We start from the raw sequence: 19,183 nt of genomic DNA, 5'->3' as shown, positions 1-19,183 counted from the left end.
AAACTGGTCTTACTTTCCAGAGGGGCCAGAACTGGAGATGGGAAATGTTAGTGCCATATCAGAGAGGGAGAACCATGACACAATAAATTCAGAAACTCTAAGTTACTACAAAGCCTATGAGGATCTTTGCATTGGCTTTCAGAAAGCTTTCAATCCATCTTAAAGTTTCTTCCAAACAAGTTCAAAGCCTACGGCAGAATCAGAACCAACCAAAAGTTCCTCAGCTTCAGCACAGTGTTTATACCACAGAGAGATCCTGCCTGCCCTAAGCAGGACTGAAGTGGAAAATGTAATACTGAAAAATAACTGTGAGGCTCGGGCAGCAAGGCTTTTATTCTTCATTATTTTTCTGTATCAGGAATCTGTGCCTTCTGCCTGAATGCACATATTGTGTTTGAAATAATACAACACAATACAAAACCATTAACCTCATGGCTAGAGCACTGACCTCAGTCCAGCTGATAATTGATGTCTTTCCATTGGCAACTAGCATCCTCTTTGGCAACCTCAGCAGAGGACAAGGACTGAGTGGTCGGAAAAGCAAATTAACCTCTTCCCCTTTGAATCTGTTTTGTCATAGAAAGGATAAGACATGTAAATAAGGCATGTCAGGAAACGTAGATTTCTTTTGTGTAAGCTGTACCACTCTACACAGAGTTCTCTTCCACATAGTTGTCTATTTTCCCAAAATATTCCCTTTTCCTTCTTATCAAAAAGTAGAAATTTTGCTTCATTTTTTGGGAGACACATATAAGTGAAGGATATATAATCCTGTAGAAAAAGAGAAGACATTTACAGTTGAGAGAAGCAGTGGAGAAATTACAGGTTCAAGTTCATGTTACCCAGTTCCCCAGCCTAATCAAATGACATTAGCATCTCTGAAAAAAAGATCCCTGAAAAACATCCCTCCATTAGATCTTGGTTTTGTAATAGTTTGTTAATCTTCTCACTATATTATGAGAACCTGTGTGCAATTGCAACTTTAACTTTGGGTATTTAACAGAGATTACATCACATACTAAAATATCATTTTGTACCTTACAAAACATTATGAGGCTTATTCCTTAATGCCCATTAAGTGCTTTGACAGTTTATACATTTGTACTGTTTGAAAAATTGTTTCCTTGTACTTCTCTGTGCAGTTTTCTGACATAGATCTATCTCAGGACACCTTGTACTAAAGCAATAGGGATGGAGATATCAATAATTGAGATTTGCATGGTAATTTTGAAGGTTTAGGAGACTTGAAAGCAAACTGCAAGTTTTCTTGTGTTACAGGTTTGCCAGCTGTGGTGATAGCAATTGTTTTGGCAAGTGCTAATACAAATGCAAGTCTTGTTTATGGCAAAGAGTTATATGGCAAAGATGCTAATGGGCAAGGAGGAGATGACTTGTGAGTATTTCATTTAATCTCTTAAAATTTAGCATTTGCAGTCTGCAGGAAAAAAATAGCATAGTCAAATTGCTATGGAAAAGTCAGAGGTGCATTAAACAAGCAAAGTAGGCAAAATCGTCTTCTAAATTATTGGAAACTGAAGTGTGAAGAAGGCTATAAAAAAAATGGAGGGAAATCTGCATTACCCAATGCCAGGTACGAACACTCCTCTGGCAAAAGAATGTTCAGCAGTTTTGACGTGAAAATAAAATAAAAATACCTGTTTTGGTTTATCTTAAAAGAAAGCTATATCTTCTAGGTAAGAGCAAAGAAAGAAGTAGTATACAAATAGCCTCCTTCGTAAATAAACCAGGCTTTTGTCATTGTAGTTCAATAGCTTTCCATGTTCTTCTCTTGATGTCCAGATAATAATCTCCAAATGCCAAAATTACTGTCACTTCATTTTCTGTTACTTGCCTGAAAAAGCTTCATCATGATAAGTAAAAGGTCATTCTGTATTTTTATTACAGTATCATGCAAAGCATTCCAGCCATTTGTTGCTGGAGGAATAAGCTAGCTCTCTCACATGGCTGTCAAATGGACTCAAAGTCTCAAAGGACTACCTGTCCTGCTTCTTTTCCAGAGATGTATGAGTTCTTTTATAGCTCAAGTGGCAGAAACTTGAGATTTTGACACTGAAGATCCAAGTTTATCCATTCTGTTACTAAAGCATCCTGTGCTTCACACAGGTGAAAGTTGTGAAGCTACTCATACTGAGTCTAAACTTACCATGACGAGATTGCAGTTCCTACAGCTTGTATCTGAGGTCAGATTTCCTTTTTAATCAGTGTTAACTAAAATATGGTACCACCTTCAGATTTCTGACATGATAATACTATGGACCAGAGTCACTTAAGATGCCACTGGGCTTCATCCTATTTACAAACAGAAAATAAACAAAGGTTTCATCTTAAAGTTTAGCTCTGCATCAGTGGTATCAGACATAGGGTGATTTTCCTTGTGGTCATATAAATGAATGGAGGATAGTTTGCATTATCTAAAAATGATCATATTTTCATATTTTTTACAGCTGCTGGATCAAAAATGAAGTTGTATTTTATGTGACCTGTGCGGGCTACTTTGGAATCATGTTTCTCATGAACGTTGCCATGTTTATTGTGGTGATGGTACAGATCTGTGGGAGGAATGGGAAAAGAACTAATCGGAGCCTGAAAGAAGAGATTCTAAGGAACCTCCGTAGCGTGGTCAGCCTGACCTTCCTCCTGGGCATGACATGGGGCTTTGCCTTTTTCGCCTGGGGTCCCTTAACTCTTCCTTTCCTGTACCTCTTCTCAATTTTCAATTCATTGCAAGGTAAGCTGAATTGCTATTCCGTGAACAAATAATATTTGAGCTATAGCTGATCTGAGACATTTTATGTTCAGTCAGTTTACTAGAGAACTCAGATCCCTAGTTGATATTAAACCATCATTAGTTTCCCTTTACGTGGAATAATGATACCAACTACATATGGGTTGAATATCCTAGCTATATTAATTACTGTTTCAAGGCCTTTTCCATAAAATGCACTGTTATTATAAATAGCACTGTTCCTAACTGAATCTGCAGTGCTCTCTGTTGAGATAGATTCTGTATGACCTTCAACATTTCCTTTCACTGATTATAACAAATATAGGAAGCTTCTGTCCTGAATTTATTCCTGTAGGGAATCTGCAAAGCTTATAACTGTTTCATTAAGGCATGAGAAGCTAATAAAACAAAACTCAGCCCTGTTTCGGTGTGGAGAGATGGCACAGAGATATGGGGGATTCTTTGGTTCTATAAGGAAAATCCAATGACTGTTATAGTTGGCTTATTTTCTTTTCCTTTACTGAAGTTTTGAATATTTTAATTTTATGACATAGTTCATCCTTCTGAAAAATGCTGTAAATTGTAATCAGTTATAAATTACAGAAATGTATAGCTGACATTTAAAAGAATTTCAGCTCAGAGCTGAAATTTGCATATGTACCAAATGACATAAGAATCTCCACCTCCACTTGCCCTACCCACTAATAAAGAACAACGAAAAATGTAACAAAAAGAAAAAACTCAAGAAGGTCATTGAAAGGGCGTGTGCTATACTACACATACTGATACAAAAAATAAATTTCCCTGGAAAAACAACCATAACTGAAAATGAACCCAAGGATGTCAATGGAGGAGCATGTGTTATGCCACACAAATATTGAGCTAAAAACCAATTCTCCCAGGGTCAGCAAAATGTCTTGCCTCTGTGGAAAAAGTACCTAATGTTACACTGTGTGGATTTTATCTGTTACAGTTGAGATGTATTTACTGCGCTAAAAGATTTATTGAGCTTTCGTGGAAAGAGAATAATGTTGTGGGTTTTGGTTTGGTTCAGTTTCAACCTAAAATGCTAGGCAACATGGCAAAAATTGTTTGGATGTAGTGTTCTTGCTAAAGACTTTTTTTTCCAAAGGACACATTCTGATACTCCCCTAGCAGCATAATGAAGTATTTGCTGCAGTGTGTCTGTGTTAGAAATTCAGAAGGGCCTAGAGAGATTAGAAGTATGGGAAGAATATGAGAAAAGATTAAAACTCTGAAAAGCAGGCCAAGGATCAAATTGAACAAGTTCTCTGTAACCAGAATTTCCAGCACCATCAATTAAATTTCTATGTGCAGAGTACTGACCACCACTGCTTAAGTCTCTGTGGGGTAATAGCACTGTTCAATGGAAAATGAGTATTTGGAAGGCAGTTCAGTCAGAAAATAAGACTGGAAAACCTGGGGAGCAAATGAAAAAAGGAGTGATGAACTTTTCACAGATTGTGGTAGCAATGATGACACAGTATGTGCTCAGGCACGTCATATGAAGCACAGGAAGATAACAATTCTGTATCTGAAAATGCTTATTGCTGTGTCAGAAAGAGCAAAGCCAAAGAAACAAGGAAGAGGATGTTTAAAATCACATATAACTGGTGCAGTGCACATGGAACAGTAAGGGAGTGGAATGAAGCAAAGAAAAAACCGAGGATTTGTACCAGGAAGCATTTCCAAGCAGCAAAAAGCAGTTCAGTATGGCAAGTCTTTCATCAGTATTAGCATGACCTTAATTATCAAGGCCTCAGTAAACATGTTTATTCTCTCTCAAGTTTTAGTTTTTGAAAACTGCACAAGCTATACCAGCAACCTCCATCAACTGTTTTTTCTGCACTGGCAATGAAAAAGTAAATTGCAACAACTACTGGTGTTACTGTACATTGCTATTTCATCTACATAGGAAATTATTATTCTCTCTTTGATGCTCAGAGAAAAAAATCTGGGAACATCTCTTTTTTGGCTGCTCATTTTATACATATGCCTGGGCAAGCCAAATACTTTCAAGTCAGAGCCAAGCCAGAGCCAAGCCTAGGGTCTGATTTGGCCCTGGGAAACAAAATCAAAGCTGTATTACTAAAGCACATTGTAAACTTAATGAATAATGAAATACAGAGAAAAAAACTTTGGAGACCAAGCCCAAACAGGGCAAAGTACTTAATGCAGTACATTTGTTTTGTATTACTAGAGACATACGCATTTTCTTTTTTAACCATTCAGACTGTTATTTAAACCATTCCAAACATTCACCACAATTTATTTAAGCATCAATTTAGTAAGTGTGTGCTGTGCACAAGTCCTAAGAAGTACTTTGGGCCACAGACAACTGCATATCTCTAAGCCTGTAAGAGCTGCTAGCGATTGCATTGGAATGACTCTGTGCTTGAAAAAATCACACACAGAAATACTTCACTAAATGCAAACACAGTAACTGTAATGCAACAGAGTTTGCATATGGGATGTATTAAGGTATGTTTGCCTTTCTTAACATGTGCTTTTCCTTTTTTTTCCCCATCAGCTCTTGAAAAATTTTGCAAAAGCAGTGTTGCATGACACAACTTTACCTAAAGTTAACTGGTCTCAGTGGTCTCAGCCTGGCCTTGATGGCTATAAACAAATAGAAGTCCAGTTCGATGACATGCATCCATGCAAAATCAGACGTCAGCACTTTGGAGGAGAGAGGATAATTTTATGCTCCAAAGCATTTTTTTTCCAAGCTATACTCTGCCATTGTGTTCTACCAGCTGAAACACAGCAGGCATTAGTGTACAGAGCTATTCATGATGACCATAAAGAAACAATTTTAGAGGATGGCACTTAACCACATTTGCCCGCATTATGTAGCATTTATTCATGTTTAAGATATAATCATGAGGGATTTGGCAGTAACATTTTGCCATCAGGTGTTCAGCCTCAGGTTGGCTTTCTCCCAGGGAATAAGAGTAAAACAAGAACAGGCCAAGCTGGAGAATGGCAGAAGATTCCACAGCCAGTGCCTGCCTGGGAAGAGCCAGGAGCATATGAGATTTCCAGCTTCTATATATAGCTCCAAAGTATCTCTGTAGAATGATGAAATTATACCATACACCCAGTTAAGACCTTCTTTACCACATGGTAGATGCTTGTCTTCTGTCTTGAAAATAATGATTATACAATTATATGAGAAAAATGAACAAAACATTCTACAAAAACATTTTTAGAAGCATTTATTACGATTGCATGCGTAAACCAGGTAATTTTCTTCAGAACTAAGTAGCTGGACACCTAATTAATACTTGTGAACATATCCTTACCATTTTCATAATCACTTCAAGTACATGCATGTGATGCACATAAATCCAAGTGTGCTTTTTCAGGGCATTCTTTAGTGCCAATTACAAGGCTTACGGTTTTAAGAGAATACAACCCACAGTTCAGTAAATAGAGAACAGGAGGAGATAAAATATCTCCTTGCTAATATAATAGTGTCTGTATTTACTGTGCAGTCTGGCTCTTGCAGTCCTGTTGGGCTCAAAATATTCATTTGGTTCAAAGACAAAACCTTTTAATTATTTTCCTCTAAGCCAAAAAAATAATTAAAAGATCCGCACTTGTCTGGATCTAAATCAACAGTGTCAATAAAAGGAGTCCTATCCTCTTTCTTCTGATATCCCAGACACTTACATAGCAGATAGAGGATGGGAAGACTTTAATTAATTTCCATATCTCTTCAGTAAGGCATGGATGACTCTAACAAAACTCTAGGATTATTTACCTTTGCTTGTACTTCATAGTCTTTTGTTAGCAGACTTTAGTTCATCTGTTTATCTATTTATTAATACATGCTTCATTTGCTGTCTTTTTGCTTTTGTTGCAGGTTTGTTCATATTTGTATTCCATTGTGCTATGAAAGAAAATGTGCAGAAACAATGGAGGAGGCATCTCTGTTGTGGCCGATTCCGGCTGGCAGACAATTCAGGTAAAAGCAATTCACAGCTCCCCTCCTTAGGTGCTGTAGTAGTGCGTAAAAGCCCAGGTGAACAGCTTGCTATGTTGTTTTTAATATAATACAACATGAGCCAGAGATGTGGAAAAATGGATTAATCATATGTTGTCACTTCAGTACTAACAATTGCCAAGGGACTTTTCAGATATCACTTCATAAAAATTCTCACATTTTCTCTTTGAGTTTTCCACTGAAGGCAGCTGGTAAATTTTGTAGTGCTATAAGCATGGTTTTGGAAGGCTCTTTGGACCCTGAAAAAAAAAAAAAAAGAAAATCAAATAAAGATCCAGAGATTTAAACTCTGTCATTCAAAAGCCAATATTATTCCTTTTCTCCTATATTACAGTATGTTGACTGAATTGTGTGGACTGTTAGATTGATGTAGCAGCAGTTCTTAAAAGGCAGATAGAAACACTCTGACTTCTCTTGCTTTTATCTTTGCCTTTTCAAACTGTTTTGTCCTTCACCATATAATTCAGAGCGATCATTAGAGACTCAAAAACATAGAAAATTCCTTTAGCAGAAGCCTGATGACGTTCCACAGTTGAAGTTCATCTTTATCTGTAACTCTCAGATAGAAAGGAAGGCAGTTGATCTGGACACTTATACGTGCAAGACTTGGGACACTGAGTTTACAGTCTCCCACACCTTTGGCCACCTCGGATGGCATTATACTCCTGTGTTTAGGCAGCTTGATCTTGCTTTGCTCTCTGATGTAATAATATTGGGCCATATAATTCTTGCTTGTATGGTTCTTGCTGAGTGACCAGGGTTGAAATCTACAGTTGATATAAGGTGGTGTAATCTTATTGCCTAGTAAAGTAAACCAGTCTATCCTGGATAATAACAGTGCTCCAAACACCCTTGTGTCCTTTTTCTCTTGGCATCCAATGTTTGTTTCAAGGTTTTAAGTAACTGCTTTGCTGTCAAGACTTGTACACTGCAAAACATTTATGCTTTCAGTTTATAGTAAGATAACATGATTCATGATTTCAAAGAGTTAATTAGGAAAAGTGTATTTGTTCTGATCCTGCATCCAGATTGTTTCATATGTTTAGTTTCTGTGTGGTTCATGCTTTAACTCCTGAACTGGAAAACACAGATGGATCAAATTATTTCCAGATTTTTATGCTGCTGTTGGGCAGCTTGTGGGTATGATAGAAATAAAAACCTGAAGGATCCGAGTACTTCAGTGGTATAGTTTATGTACTGTCATTACACCTAGCATTAACCAGTCCATCCTCACCGGCTGGTTTTATTCTCCATGAACCTGACACAGTTTCCTGGCAGAGCAGTGCAATATAAGCCAAATGTGAACTTGCATACCTATCTAATTGAAGTGTACTTTAGGGCATGCAATGATAAAGCAAAGACAAGTGAAAAGCAAAGACAAACAAGCGAAAGCCTTGCAACACTGCCATAGCTAAATCAGAGAAACAGTAACCTATACCCTAGCAATGATTTAGGATAAAATATTTGTCTTGATTTAACCCAGGGCTAAAGTGGCCAATGTGTTTTTGGTTTGGACTTCTATTCCATATTGTGAATTTAATTGCAATACAGTGAATAAAGGCAAGACTAAGGTGTGAAACTGCCTGTACTACCTGCAAGTATGTGATGCAAAAGTAGTTAGATATGTTTATTATTAGAACCCTTGTGATGAGTTTTCCAGTGTCAATTTCCCTCAGTAAGTTTATTTGTATTATTTATTTTGTTTAATTTGGGAAGTTGTTCCAGTATAGGAGGCTATTGTGTTAATGGTTCAGACAAAACTCTTCAAATAACTAAAAACTACTAAATAACCATTATTATTCATTAATAGTGCACCAATGTGCTAAACTCTAGAACAAGAAGTGCAGACCCACTAGTATGTAGTATTTGCCTCAGCAGATGAAGCCCTCAAATGATAAAACCACTGTAAATGCACCTATCCATCCCTTTCCTATCCATCCCTTTCAATTTCTCTCTTCAGGTCATGAAACTGTGCGTCCTTGTACTGCTACAGAGCTTCACTGCTCTCCTGCGTCCTGGAAAGGGTCTTTCTTACAGTGCTGCCATCCAGCCATTAGAGCATTAGAACCACCAATTTTAACTACTGTGGTAAACAGTAAATCAAGTTGGAATAATTCTTGTATTTCTTAAGACCCAAAGAGGCTACCTAACAGGAAAAGGATAGGGTTTTTGTTAAGCAAAACTAAGAAATGTGTCTGATAATTGAAATGTTCATAACTGAATGAGACATTTAGTACCTATGGTAATTATTTATGTAAAACTTTTCAATCCTTTTTAGACTGGAGCAAAACAGCAACCAACATTATAAAGAAGAGTTCTGATAATCTGGGGAAATCCTTATCCTCTAGTTCCATCGGGTCCAATTCAACCTACTTAACATCCAAATCAAAATCTACAACAAATACATATTGCAAGCGAAACAGCCATACAGGTGAGTCCTTGCACTGTAACGCGGTGCATCTGTGAACATGTAGTTTTGTGTTAAAGGTGCAGTGGAGATTTCTACCCAAAGGTTATGTGAGAAAATTTCACCAATATGTATAGTTTCAATATTTTTAAAATATATGTTACTGTTTGATAAGAATCTTAACTTAATATACTATACATCCAATGCATACTTCTGATCTCAGTATGTTCCCATACTAAACAAAGTAGGCATGACGAAAGCAAATCTTGCTTTTTCTATAGCACTTTCACCTTTTTGGCTACAAGAAGGTAAGTCTTATTTCCCATTGTAAACACAGGGTAGCCAAAGCACAAAGGGTAGCCAAAGCCAAAGAGAGATGATGTTCATCACCCAAGGAAACATGAAAACTAGCAGCACAGCTGGAAAGAGGGATCAAGTCTCCTGAGTCCATGTCCACAGCTGATTCACTTGGTCAAAGTGAATTCCTTCCATTTAACTGTAACACAGTTACGGGTGAAGCAACAAATGGAGGCTACTTGGAAATGATACTGTGTTCCCAGAGTATGAATTGTCTTTTCCTTCTACAAATAGAATGCCATATCCACTGCTTAATTCTTTACATGTCAACAGTGTATGTAATAAAAGGCATCATTTGTATTCCACTCATGACGTAACAGCGTGCTCATTTTAAGAACACTTTAAAGGACCGAAGAAAGAGGAGCTGGAATGATTTGCAAGTCTCTTTGTTTATGTCTGAGATAATATTTCAGAAAATCACTTAAATAGTTCGGATTTTTTCATTAATAAGTTTTTGTGAACTCATGTTTCTGTCCTGTGTAAAGTCACATAACATCATCACAGGATCCTCTTCTAAAACAGAGTGGAAATAAAATCTGCACACATATTTAACCCAAAGATGTGTTTACTTGCTTTGAACTATTTATTAGAAGCAATGTTTAGATATGAAATATGTAATTTTACTGTCAGAAAAGTTATGTTGTTTCTTAAGTTATTTTCAGGAGTCCCCAGTGTCTCATTTATGATGGTACAGTCTCCTTTCTTGACAAGTGGCATGATTTCCAGGAAATGCCTTCTTTTTTTTTATTGACAATCATTACCTAGTTCAGTTAGGCACACAATTTTTATCTTGAAATCCCCTTTTTAAGAATTACATTGTTATTTTCTCACTAATCAATAGTCAGTGCATCCATTAGCATGAAGGGTTGTGCATCAGTTATTTTAAGAGTGCAAATCTTTTGGGTTATCAAGAATGTATAAATACAGTAAAAATGAGTGGTATAATTGATACCTTTCTTGATAAGTGGCATAATCTCCAGGAAATGCCTTCTTATTTTTATTGACATATATCATATATTGACATATATAATTATATCGCCTGGTTCAGTTAGGCACACGATTTTTGTCTTGAAATCCCCTTTTTAAGAATTACAGTTATTTGCTCACTAACCAGTAGTCAGTGCATCCATTAGCATGAAGGGTTGTTCATCAGGTATTTTAAGAGTGCAAATCTTTTTTGGTTATCAAGAATGTATAAATACAGTAAAAATGAGTGGTATCTTAGAAATTCTCTGGTGTACCTGAGCTTGCTTTCAGGACTGCCATTCACGGCTGCACTGGGAGCACACAGTTCGTGCCTGCCTCACAAGGGTGCCTGTCCCTACTGCCATCGCAGGTTTGATGTGCCATGCACCTAGTTGCCCTGAGCAAACTGTCCAGCTCTCCTGTGAAAGGACACATCTGTCAGCAGTCTTCCATGAATAGTGTCTGTAATATCCACTGGTCACAGTGCTACTATTAATTTCACAGTAGAGGAGGAGAGCATCATGCCCTTTCCACTGCAGAGCATTCTCTGTTCTGCAGACAGAGAATCCCAATCTGTACTCATGGCAGATCAACCTTTAGACCCTTGGCATTGGGATTAATGATAAAAATATACTTACGTGTTTTGTCAGACTCAGGGCTTTTTATCAGTCTGACAGTTAAAGAGAGTGCTGGAGGTTTTGCAATGTACTCTTGAAGCAAAACAATAAAACATTTCCAGATAAGAAGCAAGTTAAAAGAAACTTGTAGTTAGGAACGTGCTCATGTACTTTCTTCAAAAGTGGTGAGCTTAATCCCATGCATAATTTCCTAAAAGAGACTGCAGTTGGTAGTGTAATCATAGTTTGTAATGAGGTGGTTTGTTGGACATTAAGGGGATACCACAGTTTTCTCTATTTATTTTTTTTAATTTTAATGCATTTTGCTTGCACCTCTGAAAATATACATTTTGCTGTGATACTCCAAAGAATTTTTGTTAGTGTTAGGTTTTTAAATAATGACATAGCTTCTCATAGTAAAATAATAGAAAATAACATAAGATTCCAATTTTTAATACAGCTAAACTTCTCGGTTTGATGTCTTAGCATAATTGCAGGCAAATAATTTAAGACCTACATGTCTTGGCAACTCTTGTTAATATGGTTATAATGGAATTCCAATCCCTGGAATTGACACAAGCATTCATGTGTTTGTGGTATAGATAATGTCTTCTAAGGCCCTTTCCTCATCAGTGGTGGAGCATTACAGGTAAAGTGAGAATTGCTTTTGTTGAATGCATGGTTTGAACAGGGTGGAGGGACGCCACTTGCATGATGTCCTCATTGACATAAAGGACTTTGCTAATCAGAAATGCTGCTTATTTCTCACTATTACATCTTGCTCCATTGATGCTGAATCAAAGGATAAACATGCTTCAAACTCTGGGTATCTGCACTCTGCATGAGGCATGAAGCATTTGGAAGATACCATTTTAGAAAACAGACCATGTCCTGACACTAATGCTGGTGTACAGTAGCCTGGGGAAAGGAGATTAAGTTGAAAGACTCATAACAAAGCATATATTAAAAAGCAAAAAACAATCTGATAGGCTTCCAGAAATTTTTTAGCATTTTTACAAGTTATTACAGGAATTTTGAGATATTGTACTTCTATTCAGTCTATGGCCATTACACAATTAGTCTTCTAGCCATTGTTTTTTCATATCCAGTCACATCCAAAATAACTCTGAATGACAAACTATACATGCCTGAAAGCAATGCTGTGAACTGCTGGTTGAATGCAGAAGGTGCCAACTGGGACATGAATATTGGGTGGACCCTACTGGGTGGATGAAAGAAATCACTTTGGCATCTTGTGGCCCTGCTGTCCACGTGTCTGAAACAAACTTATTGTAGATACTGTTTAAATACCATATATGAATACTTCTGTGAATTAGAAGTTAAGATTATTTCAGCAGAGAATTTGGTGGTACAACTACCATTTACTTCAGTGATACAAGATTTTAACCCTGTACTTAGGTGTGAAGCCCATTGAGCTAAAAAATAAAGAAGGTCCCACTGGTTTCAAAGGCCTTACATAATTCCTGTGCATGCAAATTTCATGAGGAAATAGCTGATATTTAACAATGTAATAGTGCCTTGTGGGGAAAAAAAAAAAAAGGAATTCCAAAATCTTTCCCTAAAGACTGAGAATTAACTTTTCATTTTTGTAATAAGACATTCAATATGTAGAAAAACTTCCAAATGTGGTACTGTTGGCTAGTAAGTACATACATTGAAAGGCTCACAGTACTCAGCAGTTTGCTATTGGACATGGAGTTATTTGCTGCAATTCATGGACATTCTTGCGTGCTTCAAAAAAATCATCCTGATGTGCCTGAACATGCCTGTTTCTTTCTTCATGAGTGAAACTGTTTTGATTTCTGACTGCAATTCATTTCTCCTTTGCAACACTTTACACTCTTTTATGGCTTGGTATCATGACTTCTGCAGGGGTGGGTTTATTTCTGTTTATTTTTAGTAAATTTATTTCTATAGGAAAAAAGGTTTGTATGAAATAATGGTTTAAGTAATATGCTAAATTCTTAAGTGATCCTTTGTCAATGAATTTTTGAAGCTGACTTCACCAAGATCCTGTAAACAGCCATAAAAAAAAGGCACTTGTAGAAAACATTGCTTCAGAAGATACTTCATCTTACTGCCCGTTTGCAATGATCTAAAACTTGCCTGGGTCGAAAGAATTCGTTCCAGCCTTATTCACTACAATGGAAGAGATAAGAAAGCTCATTAGGGTGATGTACTTGAGAAAATGACATACAGGCTCTCTCCTTCTCATTGCTCACTACATGAGCTCTACCTACTGACCGTTCTCCGAACAGCAATAGTCAGCTGCTGGGAGCAGACTTTCCCAGCCCGGCTGCGAATTGCCTTGCTTCCTTTTTTTCTTCAGCTCCACCCTTGGCTTATAGCACATGAACTCTAAGGAATGCCAATTTTCTGCATCTTCCCCTCCGCCCACCCCAGTTGTTCAGTCTGTACCCTCCACATTATGTAAAAAACAAAGTGATGCCAGGCAAGCACAAAGTTTAAGCCAGTTTTGGCTCTGGTGGTCTGCTTTAAGATACAAGTCAACTTCTGCTGCATTCTGTGCAGAGTACATTATTTCCGTGCATATCTTAAAACCTCCTTTGTGGAAATAATTTAATATTTTTATTGTCATTTTCCACTACTTTATTATGTGGAGAAGTTTTTTACCAGATGTTATGGAGATCACCCCTTATTCCAGTGCTGTCAAAAAGTTTTTTTGTTTGTAAGATTCAAAGCATCAACATTAAATTAATATATTAAAAGGTGGTGGGAGTCAGTTATACTTTAGGCAAAAGAATAGAGGGATAATTTCAAGAGAGACCTGAGAGGCCCACAAAACCAGGCATTTTAAATGAATTTAGGAGCAGCAATACCAAAGCAAAAAGTTGTGTGCTGGCTTTTAGAGCACTAATTTCATTCAGCAATAGTGGCAATTGAAGGCATATCTATGTGGGAGTGACACACCTCTTACACTGTGAGTCGGCTTAAGAAGCCCTAACTATTTTTTGTTCGTTTTTCCTCTTCCTAGAGAATGTTTTTCTTGACAAGCCATCTTCAAAATTTGCCCAAGAGGATGGAGAACAGACGTCAATCATCCCTGTCCACCAGGTTATTGACAAGGTCAAAGGATACTGCAATCCTCACTCTGACAACTTCTATAAAAATATCATCATGTCCGACACATTTAGTCACAGCACAAAGTTCTAACTGGGCTTCTGAATTTTTTAAACTGAAGGAAGACAAAAAGTCTGCCTGGAACTGAGAATACTGGATGTCATAGAATGTGACCTGTTTAGTTCCTTTTTTCCAGTTTATAATGTCCTCCTGTTAACTGCTCCCACTCGAGGGCCAATTTCTCTACCTTTTTACTGTTGTGGAAAAAGGCAATTTTCCACCATGGTATTGAGCTGTTTTTAAATGTGTGCCAGCCAACACGATGCTTGAACAGCTAATTGTAATCCTGTGTAAATATTTTTTAAGACTCAAGAGCCACAAGCCTGACTCTAAATTACATAGTCCAAACAGAAGCAGGTCTTGACTCCTGGAGAAAATAACAGACATGTCATACAGAACAGGCAAGCTCTTATTGGACCGTTTACTGATGTTTTTTTTCTTTTGAAAAATATGGATTTTTCTCTACAACACTTAGATTCTTACTTCTTGACTGTCCAGTGTTGTCTGTTCTTTATTGGTATGTGAATAAAACCCTAACACCAGTGTTAAAGGGTTATTTTAAACCCATTTTTGACTAAGTAGACCTAATCATGCAAACCTTGTTTACCACAACAGTATGTGCTGTAAATTCAGGCTATTTTGTATCCATGTACATAGAGACGCACTTGTTATATAGATGTGCTGGCTGAGAAGGGTGTGCAGGTTGCTAGTAAACCTTACATATTTTAAGCCCATTGATCTGTATTGAAACAGTCAGTCATATGTTTCATTTGCACCCACCTGTGCAGAACAAGTACACAGGCAAATCCAAAGTTTACACAAAGTCATGTTTCAGCATTCATTGATTGGTATGTATTAAATGCAGCATCTCCCATTGCAATTCTATGTTCAATGTTCTTTTTCACTAAACAAAATAGAAGACATTCCACTATCTATAAATATATACCTAGATCTCTCTCCACACATTTTTACAATAATGCACACAGCAAATATGACAAAATGTGTACCACAGATAATCTAAGAACAATGAATGGTGCTAAAACTTAATTTTAAGTATTTAAATACAAGGTTAATATTTTGTAAACCCATGGGTTCATTTGTCAGTCTCTGTACTTACGATATACTGTATGTATAGACACTCCATCAGATGGCATTGCAACATTAGAATAACCTGGAATACATTTACCAGTAATAAATAAATAACATCTTTCTGGGCACGTAACGTTATCAGTATCCCTCTCCTGCCCCCCCTGTTAGTTGACTTGATTGAGGTTGTTGGAGGCACGGAGTTTAAACAGCATTTAGGCAACATTAAGGAATTTCGCATTGCTACTACGCATAATAACGCTGAGTTCTTTGTGTGTTTGCAGAGAACAGACAACAGCACAACATGCTTACTTGTTTTAATCTCTGTAAATATATGACACATTAGCATGCAGCCATGACTGCCAAAAGTGCATCTCTCCTCACAAGGCATGCCTCGCCCCATGATAGGTTTCATAAAAATTGTAACTGTACATGTCACTGAAGACATGGGCAAAAACTTCAAAGGCCTTTTGAAATACTGTTTTCAGAGGAGAAAATCTCCTAATGGAAATCTCAATTTTAAAAAAAGGCTTTAAAAAAAATATTTTGAGCCAAATATTTAATTAAATGCATTCAAAAGGTGACCAGAAAGTTGTGCTGAGATTTTTCAGCTGCCAAGCAGGTGGATGTTCAGTGATTAGGGGTGTGGATTTGTGCCTTTCTTTGCTCTTTGCACATGCTTTTGCGTGCAGAGATCATTTAATGCTGTGACCGCACAAATGGCATATTCTCCCTGGCTGCAAACACCTGGTGGGAGGAGGATGTCCTGACGGTATTCCGTCCAGAAATACTGCTGTCGCTACACGGACCTTAACGAAACCTCATTCTCGTAACTGCAAATACTTAAGTGGTGGTATGAATGAAAGTCAACCTGACTCACTTAAAATGTAATTATTAACATGGATGAGTGTTGTCAGATATATTTAATAAGCAAAATAATCTAGGGAAAGATTATGTACAAGCATTTACTGAACTTCTATTTTATCATCCCACTTGCTTAACTACTGTAGATAATAGTGTTCACATAGCAGCTTACTGTGAGATTTCTACCTGATTAAGGTGTTCAGAAGTGAAGGAGAACCAAACGTTCCTGAAAAAATGAGGAATCACTAAAACATAATAGATTAGTAAAATATAAATGAAAAGCAAGCACAGTATCCTGACTGACGCTGAGCTGTAACCTATCAGTTTAATGTACAGCTATCAATATTTTTGCTGAATTAAGATTTTTTTTCTCTTTTTTTACTACCATGTAGTAATCTTAAACTGTCTGTGTCAGTTAGATGCCCTTGAATGCTCTCAATTCTACAGTGTAAAGCTTCTACTTTGTAGCTGACATGCTGTAACCTCCCTTGTATATATTTATTTATTTGTGAGGTTAAATATGTCAAATATATTTAGCTCTATATTGACTGTTCTTGTAACTTTAAAACTAAGCTTCTGCTTCATCATAGAAGAGGGGAAGAATAATATCTTATATATGTTTTTTCCAAACATCTTGTGAAACAATTTATTGTAGTTCTACCTTTTACAAGTATGAGGAAACATGTCAGTGTACTATATAGTGTATGAGGTTTGAAGATGGACTAAAGTGGAAAGAAACATTTTCAAGTAAACATTCTTGATGTTAGTGTTCCAAATAATTAAAGTATTTTAACAGTGAATGCTTGATTATTTTTTTTCTTTTTTAGTGTTTAATGGCAAAATTACTCAGTGAAATTCTGGAAAATAATCTTGTGTTTATTAAGGATGTGAGATAGGTACATGCGTAGCCAAAATCCACCTCATCAGAGGAACGCATCTTGGAGAATATGCTTTTCCATTTTGTGATTTACTCAATGCCACATCCAGTGAATGATCTGAGAGTTATCCAAGTTCATTTATTTATGGTATCAGTCATGTCATAGAAGTTAAAGGAAAATCAAGGCAACCGAGGATATGCTGGGATGATCTTTTAGAAGTAATACAAATGAATAATCTGGAACTTGGGTGTTATTTCTATTCGTATGTTTCTTTCCAGCTGACTATAGTCCCTCATTATCAATAATTTGATTCAACTTGTAATCATACTTTGATCACTGTTGAAACATTTTAGTCAGCCAATCACTTAAAACACACTAATGTATAAACATTAAATGTAACATGCTAATGGCCTACCTTTAAATGTTTACCTTCAATGAACATGGAAACCTAATGAAATGCATCAAATCTGCTCCCCTGTGTTTAAATCGCATCACAGAATATGCACAGAATATGAAGATTTAGCAGTAATTTTTTTTAGAAAGCAATAAAAAAAAACCCCGTGTGATTAGTGGCATTTACTAATGAGGATACTGGGTGTGCCTGTGGATGGTCTGTCCACGTGTGTCTGTGGACAGTGAACACTACCCTTGAGCTTTATGCCTTGAACAATGTGGGAGGACCCTCTGAGGGAATGAGCCCAGCGTTTTTTTTCCAAGTTGGATCTTGGCAGATGCCAAACTTGTAAGGAGTGATTTGCAGTGTTTGGGGGTGGATTTATTTTTCTCCTTATTTCATCACTTTTTAAATATCCAGAACAATTTTATTTTAATCCTCTACTGTTAACAGCTTCCTACTGTAACCCATTGAGTTACATAAAATGCCACTTCATTTTATTACTTTTGAAAGGCTGATCTATAATTGGACACATCTATATAACCACAGGGACGGCTACTGAGTTACAGGGCAGCAGCGTGTCATTCATGGAGCCATTATAAAAAGTTTTTATGCATTTACTATATATAAAGATGTAAGACCATATATGTGTCAGCAAATTAGGAAAAGGGCTTAGAAGTTAATGCTGGGGAAAACAACCATGCATACCAGTCTGTGGAGCAGCTGTTCCATGCCCAGTGCTCCAGCTACTGCTGTGACAAGGAAACTTTCCCCCTTACCCTCCACTTAGCTGGTCTTTGGTTACTTTACTTAGTCCATTTAATTTCAGATCTCCTGGCCCTATCATGGCACTCCCATACCCAGGACAATCATTTGCTGCAGTGCTAGGGAAAGGGATAGGGAAAAAGAAAGAAGTGAAAGGGAAACCCAAAGGGAAAAAGGGAAAGGGTAGTTGTTAAAGCTGGTTCTGCATCTTCTTACACTGTCCACACGTTTTCTTGCCCTTGCCTAGGATATGTCACCCTGATTAGTGATGGAGGCAGGCAGGAGGAGTAGGTGGAAAACATCACCATGGCTATTTGTGAACCTGTTAATTAAAACTAGTATTTTTGACCCTCCAGCTTTAAGCAAAAGATCAACCATGGTGCCTCAAGGCAGCAGCTCCAGGATTTCCATGCTTGGAGACTAACCTACCAATAACATCTTTCTAGTCCAGGAAGAATCTAATGCCCTTCATGATGAGAAATCAATCTGATAAGGTTCAAGCACCACACCAAAACCAGCTAAATAAATCTCATGGAAACCTTTTCTGGAAAGACAGCCCACCCTTTGAGTCTGCTCACACAAGGCCAGTGCCGCTACTGGTCTTAGATTAAGGCCAGATCTCATGAGAGGCACACATTGTGGTGATGTCCATATGGATTGTATAACCACAGCCATCTGACAGCAGTTTGAATGACATGGTTTTCTCAAGGTGTACCAAATGACCCAATCTACAAAATAAATGCCAGCTTGAATCTTGAGTGTGTACCAGACAGACTGAGCGCTTCATGTCCAGACTATTCTAGTAAAAGTTCTCCAAAATCGTAGCCTTAGATAGACAAGAGTTCTCAAAAATTCTGACTGTATTCCATATGTGAAGTGTAGAAGAAAAAGCAAATGCTGATAACTTGGGT

The 19,183-nt window shown here is 37.2% G+C and overlaps 1 protein-coding gene across 8 annotated transcripts in view; it reads left to right on the top strand.

Moving 5' to 3' along the window:
• The window catches only part of ADGRG6 (adhesion G protein-coupled receptor G6), a 112,830-nt gene extending 95,795 nt beyond the window's left edge, over positions 1–17,035 (top strand). For 5 of the 8 annotated variants that reach the window (XM_056343391.1, XM_056343390.1, XM_056343397.1 and 2 more), the window contains 5 exons: positions 1,279–1,393; positions 2,466–2,749; positions 6,636–6,737; positions 9,055–9,207; positions 14,140–17,035. In XM_056343391.1, coding sequence (XP_056199366.1) covers positions 1,279–1,393; positions 2,466–2,749; positions 6,636–6,737; positions 9,055–9,207; positions 14,140–14,318 — 833 coding nt within the window. In that variant the 3' untranslated portion in view covers positions 14,319–17,035. Of the gene's footprint in view, positions 1–1,278; positions 1,394–2,465; positions 2,750–6,635; positions 6,738–9,054; positions 9,208–9,464; positions 9,853–11,725; positions 11,773–14,139 lie in introns of those variants that run through there. The other 3 variants (XM_056343393.1, XM_056343394.1, XM_056343392.1) reach the window with 3 other exon arrangements.
• Positions 17,036–19,183: the final 2,148 nt, after the last annotated feature.

This window comes from Falco biarmicus, chromosome 6, assembly GCF_023638135.1.
Source record: "Falco biarmicus isolate bFalBia1 chromosome 6, bFalBia1.pri, whole genome shotgun sequence".
In the NCBI taxonomy this organism is placed as follows: Eukaryota; Metazoa; Chordata; class Aves; order Falconiformes; family Falconidae; genus Falco; species Falco biarmicus.
The sequence above is the reverse complement of the archived record's forward strand: the minus strand, read 5'-3'. Positions and strand labels throughout refer to the sequence as shown.